Below are 12,364 nucleotides of genomic sequence, written 5' to 3'. Positions count from 1 at the left end.
AAAAATCAGCTCTGAAAAAAACATATTTATGTTTTAAATGTTAAGGGGTGCGTATTTCGAACGCATCCATGTAGTACATACCAAAATGGAAACTGCTAATTTGCTATTTATATCATAGAAGTACATGTTTTATTTGTTTTTCTTTAACATTGTTTACACTGATTCAGTTTTGCATAACTTTAACTTTTTTATAGATAAACTTTTCAACTTACGGCATATTTTTATACTAGCATGCATCATCATGAAAGTGTCTTATGACTTATGTCCAGTGTAATCACAAAAGAATGACGACGCGACGTCTGTAAGCAATCGTGCATCCAAACGTTCTGTTATTTGCAGCCCCGTTTTGGAAAGTCAATTAAAATCGGTAGAACTATTTATTTCATTTCATTTCATCAAATGCAATCGTTTTAGAGTACTAAGTTGTGTAAAAAAAGCTTATGTTCATCTTACATTCCCTTTCATTACGAAATAGACTGTGGTTTAGTGGTTCAAATCTGGGTATGAAACATATGGACGTGTTTAGTTTATAGAGACCGGTAGTCTTCACACGCGCTTTAAATAAAAATCATGTATTTCATACCAAAATATAAATTTCTAAACCACGATGGTGATGTGTATCTTATAACTACTACTTGAAATATTCAGTCTGATTTTACACATTTTGGGAGTTATTATTCTCGGGAACCCTACAGCAAACGTATTAATGTGGTGTCACAATGCAGTTTTCCCATTGGTCACAGCCGGTAACATACACATTTACCATACCCCAATTGTTCCACCTTTACGTAAAGTCGTAGTAATGGTACATAGGTTTATCGTTTATAATGCAGAAGCAATTTTAACATATTCTAATGAGGTAGCCTGTCCAAACTGTCATGTACTTTGTTGACTTAGAAACATATGTAAAAGTACATTTATAAATATTTTGTTTACAGTCATACGACAGACTAGCACAGTATATCATCTCACTGGGGAAATGCAGTTTGATATAATATGTTAGATCAAAGTCGCCACACTATAAGAAAAACATTCAAGCAATTATACATTTTTTTCTCATTAATTTATATAATAGAATAATGTATCTCTGACAGGTATAAACACCCTAAAAATGAAATTTAGTAAGGAAATCGTTTCAAACATGCGCAAATGTTCAGTTTTATTCATCAGTTAAAAAGTATATTCGGATGATTACCCTCCTCCTCTCTTTCTTACCCCCCCCCCCCCCCCACCGCAAACACACACACACACAACACACCTTCCACCTTCTTTCCGGATATTTTACCTTATCGGGATCAACTTGTATTAGTTCGTGCCAAAACATTATCTCACATACCACTTGTAGAAATGGATTTCTAAAATGTTTTAAATGACTACAATAAACATTAAATTATGAGCTAGATACTTAAATAGCTATCAAGTTCTTTATTGAGCCGCTTCTAAATGGGCTGAGGCATTGATGTGAATAAGATATATATGATATTGCATGTTTCAATTAGCTGTAATTTTGACATTTTACTAACAATATACTTGATGAGTATATTTCTTCTTTCAGTTTTATATACATTCCTTGCTTTTTAACAATTAGAAAATGTCTGCTTTTCTTAGTATTTTATATAAAATCTGAAAAGTCGATCCATCGGAAGCACCGAGAACAAGGCAAACAGTGAAAATTGCAGACTCGGTTTGATTGAGTCTGTTCATGAGCAGTAATGGAAAATGCAACACTGCCCACGCCCCCTAGCACCGGCTTAAGCAGTATTCAATCTTCAAATCTAAATGAGTTGAAATCAATGATCCCGAAGGACCAGAATATATAACAACACTGAGATATATGCCATCCCTTTGCCTAGCTCTGTTGCGAAATAGTCATGAAATTACACACTCTACATTGTTCTTCATTATGTTTTATCAAGTAATATATCGTTGCAAAAGTATAGAAAAGTATTTAATTCGAATGAATTGATTATTACATAAATACGAGGTTTAGTTCGTATCCACAAGAAAGAAATATACAACATTTAGAATGAACAAAATATGAGGCATCTCTCCCGTATGTGTGGACAAGTTTAAAATGACCCAAAAAGGCATTTATAGTTGGAAGAATTCTAAAGCGATATAATCTAATTATGAACACATGCCTTCTCTTTTTTATAACACTATTTCATAAAAGTTTGTCTTTGTTTGAAAACAGGATGTAAAGTCTACGATTTGTGATACGCCGTTTTAGATAATTTATGACTGTTCATACAAATTATTCCCAAAGTAACCTTTCTTTGATATTTCTTAAAATAATGTAACTTTGAGAAGCTCTACATAGCTCAATTGTTTTGTCACCAGATTATTAGAAATTTAGAAAAGGGCGATAAAATTTTATACGTTGCTGAACATGATCAAATTATTTTTACGAATTCAGTTGTCCTAATGATGACGTCATAAAACAGTTTACCCAGGTTTTCACACTTGACTGATTCGAGTGTTCCATATCCAGAATCTATCTTCTGGTATTGTTCTTTAAGAAATGTATTATCTTAAGTCTCTACTAAAATGTGCAAGGTTCGGGCATATTTTAGGATTTATAAGCCGGGCTATTAAAACTCCCCTATTAGGAACACGGTTATAATAAATTAGCGGTTACAAAGAAATTTTAAAATGTCCCCATTTTTATCCTTCTCTCACGTATGTACAATGAAATGGCTATAGCGAACAAAGAATCAGTGGCACAGTGGTTCGCAGGTTGGACTACAACGCCAACGATCCGGGTTCGATTTTCGGTTGACTAGTGTTCAGTGCTGGGAGATTGTCTTAAATTAGTACTGTTTCTAGCAAGTGGCACAGTGGTTCGCAGGTTGGACTACAACGCCAACGATCCGGGTTCGATTGTTTGTTGACTAGTGTTCAGTGCTGGGAGATTGTCTTAAATTAGTACTGTTTCTAGCAATATCGTTCTAGACTGGATGCTGGGGGAGGTAAATATGACACCTGCCATGGGCTCGGCTTGAAATAAGTTGTTCCACCTTTTCCAAATGAGGACTTTCGACTACTACCCAAGCTAAACAAGAAACTTTATAGTTATAGCGAATAATCGGGTATAAGGAACACATTTCCATGTCCCAATGTTAAAAAATACATTAATAAAACATAGACTATATCGAAGCCCCAAAAATATTTTCAAAAGTTATATATAAGGCTTTTGCCTAAACATTGGGTGGGCATTGTACCAACAAATTTGAATTATAAAACAAATTTTGAAAAAATAACGTGACTGTTGATATATATCTCAACGACATTTAAAACCAATCATAAAAACACTGAAATTTTGATTTGGTAATCTTTAAGATTTTACTAGATACTTATTTTAAGAATTTAAGGTCTTCTGAAATATAATACATGTAATTTAGTTATCTATTACTAGTATGTCATTGAAAAATATGTAGTCACCAAATATAAAGAAAAAACATAATTATCTCAAATACTCGTTTATTGTAAGACTTTGTACTGGTGTCATATCTGGGCATTACTCGCAGGGTTTAATTTGGTGTAATTATTTGATTTCTTTTGGATTTTATTTTCTACAACTTTGCGGCAATTGTGAGGTTTATGAAAACTGAAAATAACATAATCATTATGTAAGAAAAACTACGCAGTATCGACAAAATGTCCTATTCAAAAGCTTTTTGGCTTAAAAAAGCAATTTTGCTGATTTTGTAATATTACATATTACCCGACAACTTTTAGCACGTGATAGTGCTCCTTCCTTTATTTATTTGTTTTCAATTATGCATAAAATGCAACGAACGTTTTGAAAACCTGAAACCAATCTGGACTATTTAAAACAAAGACATCTCGGAATAGGTATGCATTATGTTTAAAGGTCGGTATTGTGATTATAGATGAAAACTCGCTCGGTTTACGAATCTCTCAAGCTTTATAAACACCATAATATTACTTAGAGTGTGTCTGTCCCCAATGTCACGAAAATATTTTGTTAATTGACTTGTATTAGTTTTTACTTCTCTTAAGCAAATTAACGTATTTAAATCAATTTACAAACTTATGTGTTTTCGTGAAATCGGGACCTGAGCACAGATTGCTCAAGGTGGTAGCTCTGTGTTCGTCCGTCTGGTTTCGTTCGTCCATTACAGTTTCATTGTTAGCGCTCTAGAGGTTACAATTTTAGCTTAACTGTAATGAAACTTAGAAGGTTTGCGTTAAGAAACTCTCGACAGATTTTGAAGCTGTGTCATATTGGATCAAACACATGTTTACAGTGCAGATCAATTTTTACAAGACCAGATCAGAATGTTTGTCTTTATAAAAATAAAATCTACATCAAACTTGAATCTGGATCATTTAGGGTCAAAAATTAATGTCATCAGATTATGGTGTAGAAAAAGAAACTAGAGGCCATGATTTATATTCGATCTTTCTAAAACCTGGTTAGAATATCTGAAGTTATAAAATTTAGATCTAGTCTGAAACAGGATTATCTGGGATTAAAAACTGTGTCAAAAGTTTGTATCATAGAAGAAAAACATTGTTCACAGTCTGCACTGGATCTTATAAAACCGAGTCAGAATGTTTGCCTTTATCAAATATAGGTTAACTTTGAAACTTGGTCCAGACCTAGGTCACTAAGCCAAATAATTGAATAACCTTGTTAGCACCCTAGAAATCAAACTGGTTACCTGACATATATGAAACATAGCCGTAATGCTTGTCTTAATTAAATCTAGGTAAAGTTTGAATCTTTGTCATCTGGCTTTAAATGGTAGGCCAGTAAGTTAAATCATAAAAAAAAGCATTCTCAACGCTTTAGATGACATATTTTCTACATCAAACTTGGTCAGGACACTTTTCTTTATTAACAGTTGAACACATCTATAGTAGGGTTATCTGGAATGTAAAACCAGGTCGCAAGGTCATATCATAGAAAACATTCTTAACATTCTTAATGCCTATTTTCTACCTGATCTACATAAGAATTGGTAAGAAAGTTTTTCTTTCCATAAAATCGTGGTCAGGTTTAAAACTCGGCAATCTTTGGTCAATAACTATGTCATTGTAGGAAAGCCTTCTTAGCACTTTCTATTTGATCTATATGCAGTTTAGAAAGAATATGTGTCCTCATGCAGACTGTATTAATTTAAATACTGCGTTATCTGGGATTAAAAACTAGGTCACTATGTTAAATCATAGAACAACTTTGTTACCAATCTAGATATTTAGTTGCCTACTTTTGATCCAGTTTCAAACACGTCCGACAATTTGTTAAAATACACATTCTGATAAAGTCGCAATACAAACTGGGCCACAGTTGGGATCTCTGGAGTGTTCAAAGCACAGCAATTTAAGTTTGTTGATGCCGGCGGACAACAGACACAGTGCGATCACACTTGCTTACTTTGTTTTACATACAAAACTTCTAATGTTGAAAATTATTTCTGAAAAAGTGTAATGACGGCAAGTCAAATACTATGGGCGATATGCATAACACATATTTTCTCTGAATGAATTACGGACGGACTGAAAGACAAAGCCAAATCTATATCCCGGCACAGCAAAGTGGTGGTATAATAAGTCAAACATTATCACCATTATGGACATGTTTTTACTACGGTGGTATGTTTAGGACATGCATTTATTTATCTTAATATTAAATTATCTCGCGCGCACTACATCTTATCTCGAGCGCACGACATCTCATCTTGAGCGATTAACATCTTATCCCGTGCGCACGACATCTTATCTTGAGCGATCAACATCTTATCTCGTGCGCACGACATCTTAATCTCGTGCGCACGACATCTTATCTCCAGCGATCAACATCTTATCTCGTGCGCACGACATCTTATCTCAAGCGATCAACATCTTATCTGGTGCGCTCGACATCATATCTTGAGCGATCAACATCTTATCTCAAGCGATCAACATCTTATCTCGTGCGCACGACATCATATCTTGAGCGATCAACATCTTATCTCAAGCGATCAACATCCTATCTCGGGCGCACGACATCTTATCAATATATATTAAGGCCTTTTGTGTGAATTCAGATCATTAGTAAAAACATAAACAGAATATAAAACCATGTCAAGGAATACGTGGGGGAATTAATTACCTCAGCACCCAGTAGTCCTGTACCTGCCGCTACATCAAGGATTCTAGCTGTTGACCTGTCCTTTGCTGGAATATTTTTAGCAAGGGCACGAGCAGCACATTCTGGTCCTGTGTAACGGTCTGGACTCAAATGCTGTAAATTTATATGTAAGTTAGGGTTTCCCACTGTGGCAACGTTAAATGTCGCAACGCCGCTAAATGTCGCAACCACCGTTAAATGTCGCAAGGTTGACGTTAAATGTCGCAACCACCGCTAAATGTCGCAAAATCGTCTGCCGCTAAATGTCGCACCTTTAACGTTAAATGTCGCAACAATTTGCCCACCGTTATATGTCGCAACTCCAACGCTAAATGTCGCACAGCAAAATAAGATAAGTTAAACAGTCTTCACAACTTAGAGATAAGACTGGGTAATGCATGCTTGATTTTGGAAGGGCTGAATTGACCTTTCACTCTAATCTGCACGTTTGCTTTTCAGTGGTTTCGGACCATACATACGTTATATATTTCATATCTAAAGGTTTGAGCACTAACGTGGTACTCGCCACAGTACTAGATTTATTTCAGGTCTGAACTATATAATTCTATGGAGTCCTGTTTAGCTGATGAGACATTAAGCTCGCGCTCCGTATTGTCGCGCGTTGTATCGCATGTCTTTAGTCGACCTGAATTTCGTTACACAGCAGGCCGGGGGCCAGAAATTGTTGATGGAGGATGGGAGGTGGGGGGGGGGGGGAAGGGGGCTGGGGGAGGGGGCACCAGTTTAAAACAAAAGATCACCGACGACGTGCGGTAGGTACGGGGTTCCTCTGTCCGTATTTGTGGGACGGATAGCTCAGTGGTTTGCACACTGGCCTTCCAATCCTGAGGTCGGGGTTCGATCCCCGGCAGCTACTCGGGAATTTTCAGAAACGCTTTTCAGTGTTTCCCACCCAGCTAGAGGTGTACTGGTCAGGAACCCAGGCAATCCTTGCGTGTATCAGTGCTATACACTGGGCACGTTAAAGAACCAGGCTGTCTATTCGCAACGAGCTAGGCTAAGTTAGCCGGACAAGCCTGTATCTGATTTCTGATCTCTCTGTGGGGGCTTTGTCTCACTCTGTCCCTCTGGTCAGATCGCTCTGTGTCTGTACTAGTAGAGGATGATTTCGCGCCCTGTGTGGCTGCAGTTGCTGTAAAGCGCCTTTGAACGTGTTTATCATGAAAAGGGCGCTATATAAATCTGGTATAATAATAAATAATAATAATTTTTTTTATATACAGGTATGAAATGTTTGCCTGTGGTGCATTTTTGTCTATTTTTAACTACGTACTAGAGGGGCACTCCCCTTATTTTAGGTGGTTAGGGTCTTTTCCCATTTACAGTTCTGAAATACAAGTATGGAATGCTGGACTTTATTGCAGTTTGTGTTCAAAATGTCGGTGTATGGGAGGGGTTATCCCTGTCATTTTCGAGGGTTCAGGGTCTCTCCCCGGGAAAAACAGGTATAAAATGGTTGCCTCTGGTGCATATTTTTCTTAATTTTATGGTACTGGAGAGGTACTTCCCCCCCCCTACCCTCACCGCATTTTAAGGGGTCAACGGTTCTTCCCCCTGGGGAATTTTGAAATATAACTATAAAATGTTCGCCTCTGGGGCGTTTTGGGTCTACATTTTGAGAAATATATTATTTCCAAAATAGTTGGGTGCAACTTTGATGAGTATAAGTCACTATTAAGCCAACAAGGGTGGGGTTTGGGGTGGGGGAATCGGCTCGGGCAACAATCCAGGCCTGTTACACAACGCGACACGAAGACTGTATTTTGTAGCTGTAGAAAACGAAAGTTTTCTATTAATCAGCCATGGGTTCTATTTCTTTGTTTGGAGGTTTACATTTAAAGTCATAAGGTAACTATCAAGCATCAATGATGGAGAAATATCCTATGTGACCCTCTGTACATTCTTTCAGGTAAAGCGGGAATTTTGATATTATTTTACTTTTAGTCTCTTAAAATTGTTTGGTTTAGTCTCATTCCCCTCATTATCCTACTTTTTCCGCCTACCCACACATAACCCTCTCTCTCTGCCCCCACCCCCCCCCTCCCCACACTCACACACTTCAGAAATGTAAATATTTATATTTTCTATTAATTGTCTTGGTGCTGTGTGTTTGTGTCTTAGATTTCTGTGTCGTTATTCACCCCGTTCCCCACCCATACCTAACCCCCACAAACATACAACACTATTACCAAATCGTATTTAGTTAGAAGAAACCTCAGAATATTACTGTCCTAAAACACTGGCCCTATTACAAAATAATTTCACAAATATATTTCTTGCGTGACTGTTCAAGCAAGGTGAGCGATCTAGGGCCCTCTTGTTGCTATACGTAACATCACTTATCATTAAGATAATTATTTGTATTAAATAAACCTGTTAATTTTTCTTCACTCAAAAAAGTAAATATACACAAGGAATTGATAATCATAGTGTCAAATAGGAAGTGCGACATTTAGCGTTGGTGTTGCGACATATAACGGTGGGCAAATTTTTGCGACATTTAACGTTAAAGGTGCGACATTTAGCGACAGACGATTTTGCGACATTTAGCGGTGGTTGCGACATTTAACGTCAACCTTGCGACATTTAACGGTGGTTGCGACATTTAGCGGCGTTGCGACATTTAACGTTGCCACACCCACTCATGACAATATCTAGTTCTTCCGACTCTTATAAAAGACAATGGCTCGTATTCATCAGTATTTCTTCAACCTTGGGTTTTGAACATACTGATTTGGATATTCATGTATTACCATTTTACTCGTTCCAAATTTGCATATTTAATACGGATTTGCTGGGCTTAGCAACCTTTTTTAAAGAAATAATTATTTATTTATTAGATGAAATTGTAGTAAATATAAAGCAGAAGAATTAAGGCGGGCTAGAATATTTATTGATATATTTTTAACGTTGAAAACGGCAAATGTCAAACATTTTGGTCAACCAGATCTGATTTATTTCCCCTTCATACATGCATTTTTCTATCATACACCTGTTGGATATCTTGTAGGTCAATAGTCAAAACTCTTACCACAGGTTCGAAAGACGGCTTGCTGGCCAACAATCAAAACTATGGCCAGAGGTCCGAAGGACTGAAGACATGTATTGTTGACCTGTAGGCGATTCAGTGAGTGTTTTATTACATCACATAAAAACAATTTTTCACATTTTGTCTTCAAGTTTTGACTTTAGCTATAGTAAGATTTAGTGTTGAACTAAAGAATGGCGAAGAGCACAAATTATGGGTCGATTTTTTATGTAAATAGTCGTGTAATAAGAACAGCTAATAATCATTTAGGTTGAGTTCATAGCTTTTAGATTATAGCAATTACTAAAATAAAATAATGATTTTTTAAAATTTTTATTAGACCTCTTCTAAATGCTCAATGCAAATTCCCCATTATATCATAATATTATAATGATAGACCAACCTTGGAGTTTATTACGTTTATCAACTCGTATAGTAAAATCAGTATAAAAACACACTCACGTAAGATCCTCTTTGTACTTTACCAACATTTTGTAAAATTCAAGTATCAATTTCCTTTCAGACAAATTACTCAACTGAATATTATACCCATTTGTATTATGTTTTGAAGTTTCCACCGTTAATAAATATATGAAAAGGTAATGGCTTACAATTTTGAGATGTGCGATTTATAATATTTCTGCTTCTACCTTGTTTGTAGGATAACATATATCATTACTTTTGATATTCTTTCATAAATGACGACCATGACACTAAAGTGGTACATGTACTTGATTAGTAAAATTCAATTGATGACCCACTCTTGAACAACCGTTGCTATCTGAAGGTTTAGATATTTATTATTTTGCTATCTGAAGGTTTAGATATTTATTATTTTGAAACAGAAAACGTTAACAATAGAATTATCTGAGGCGAAAAAATGGAGAGAAGTCCGCTAAAACATTACTGTTGTCGACTAGGTCCTTACAAGTATATCCGTTTCAAACTTTAACTACATAACGATTTGTCAATGGGTAAGGTCATATTAAATGGGTAAAACTTGTTCTGATTTTGAAGGAAAATAAGGTTCGTTTTCCATAATAATCTAAATTGATAATTTAAATGTTGATCAGAAATTTGAATTTACACAAGAAACGGAAAACCAGTTTTGGGAATGTTTGATGGAATTTTTTTGACGCATATTTAGTATATTTTCTGTCACACATAGCATTCATGGATTATTTTTTTAGAAAATTTAGGTGAAAAGTTTCTCTGCTGAGACGCTAAAAGGGTTTACTTACATAGCAGGTATATTCTAAGATGACACAGAAACTTGATTAGGTACTTCTTGACAATAAAAATATGTTCTATCTAATAAAAAATATTAAGCAGATCCATGCACTTTGCTTTGGATCAGGTGTGCATCATACACATGCAAAAATGCTATATAAGGTTTCCTGCTATTTAATTTTTGATGCTTCTGACATAGGAAATTAATGATCGATAATATAAATCATGTAAAGGATTCGCCAGTTTAAAGCAGCATGCCTCCGGTTTGGCTAAGTTTTGGCTTTTCTTTCAAATTGAAGTTTGGTCATATCATGAACATTAGAATATGAATTTTTGTTTCTAAAGTATTTTAAAAGTTCCAAATCAAGAAAAAAAGATGACCGCGCCGGGAATCGAATCCCGGACCGCCGCGGCAATATTGACATTTTCTCGTCATAGTAACCAATAGCGCTGAAGTAGTGAATAATGACTTCAAAATATAGATCTTTATAAGCGAGACAGTTTACCTGGAGTAAAAGCGTGACAAACGCTTTTCGATTTTCATCGTAAAAAGTAGTAAAAACAGCAAATTCTCTGTGTGTTTCCGTAGCATAAAGTTTGTCAGTAATTAAGTTTTAAAGCCTTCTTAAGAAATATAGCATTTATTTCAAGATATCTTTTTTGTTGTCGAACGATCTGGAGGCATGCCGCTTTAATATGATATACTACTTAAGCTCATCTAACACAATCGCTTAAGCAAAATCATGTTTCTTTTTTAAAAATGATAAATGCGTTCCAACACGATCCAGATAAAAGGTACATAGGGGTATGTGAAAAATACGAGACAAATCGCTACGTAGGTAAAGTTTTGGACGGACCTGTATATAATATTCTGCAGACTATGTACATTTTACCTCTATGATATCTAAGAATTCTTTATTTTATGATTTGTTTCGATGAATAAAATATTTTCTTACCTTATTATATTCGCCAGTTTCCGCCCACTTGTCATAATATTTTGTAATTTCATGTCTACTAAGTCCGCCTTTAAAAACTTCGTAGTTTGCCTGATATGCCAAGACATCGTCCTCTTCCATGGTCTCTTCTTTCTTTTTTATGGATACAAGCGCCATTTTACAGATTTTTTTTCTTATTGAAACAAAGGTTGGTATTTATTTATTAAAGACTCTAAGATACATTTCGTCCGTTTACGAGTAGAGTCGGTGTACATATGCGTGAACTGTACCTCTTTACAGCTTATATATATATAAAATATTGATTTTAATCTATTCGCAAGCTAAATAGGACAGGGCAGTAATTACAGGCACTAAAATAACATTTAATTTGGGAGTATATTTATTCTTTATTTCAGTCACATCAGAGTACAGCATATATTATATAATATGCACAATTAAATATCAGTAAAATGCACACTGCCACTCTATTAAAAGAGTTATAAGAGACGTTTAACTGAAACATATCAATATTACTTTAATTATAATATAAGCACATTAAAACACATATTTAAAGAAAAGTGTAGTTTCTAGCCTAAGCTTAAATATAATATTGAGACTAGCCCATAAAAGCATGAATAAGAAAACAGCCAAATTTATCATATTGAAAAAAAAAATGTTTGGTTGTACTAAAAATGTTTTCATCTCAGTCAAATTGTTGATGATCTAATTAGCATCTACTTCGTAGCAAAAATTAATAAAGAAATAAAACAATAATTTAAAAAGGGCATCTTAGCACTTTTTACAGAGGTAGACAATCGTAAATAAGTGCACCTTAGCATTATTTACAAAGGCAAAATTACCTTCTACTTAAAATATCAATACATGTTTTGGCATATCTTCTGACTAATCAACACATTAAACTGTTCAGTTCCTGGCAAAGCAAGGAAATTTGGTACGGCATTCAATTCATGGGGGAATAAAGTCTCCCTCAAATCATCATACAAGCAAAAA

General features: G+C 35.2%; 1 protein-coding gene across 1 annotated transcript in view; it reads right to left on the bottom strand.

Moving 5' to 3' along the window:
• LOC123563018 (uncharacterized) overlaps window positions 1-11,640 on the bottom strand; it is a 181,009-nt gene extending 169,369 nt beyond the window's left edge. Inside the window, exons 1-2 of the mRNA XM_053537632.1 lie at window positions 11,375-11,640; window positions 6,122-6,253 (exon numbers count right to left, since the gene is read on the bottom strand). Of these exons, the coding sequence (XP_053393607.1) occupies window positions 6,122-6,253; window positions 11,375-11,530 (288 nt within the window). The 5' untranslated portion in view covers window positions 11,531-11,640. The remainder of the gene's footprint in view (window positions 1-6,121; window positions 6,254-11,374) is intronic.
• Window positions 11,641-12,364: the final 724 nt, after the last annotated feature.

Source organism: Mercenaria mercenaria, chromosome 2, assembly GCF_021730395.1.
Source record: "Mercenaria mercenaria strain notata chromosome 2, MADL_Memer_1, whole genome shotgun sequence".
Taxonomy (NCBI): domain Eukaryota; kingdom Metazoa; phylum Mollusca; class Bivalvia; order Venerida; family Veneridae; genus Mercenaria; species Mercenaria mercenaria.
Note: the sequence above shows the minus strand (reverse complement) of the source record. Positions and strands in the feature narration are given on the sequence as shown.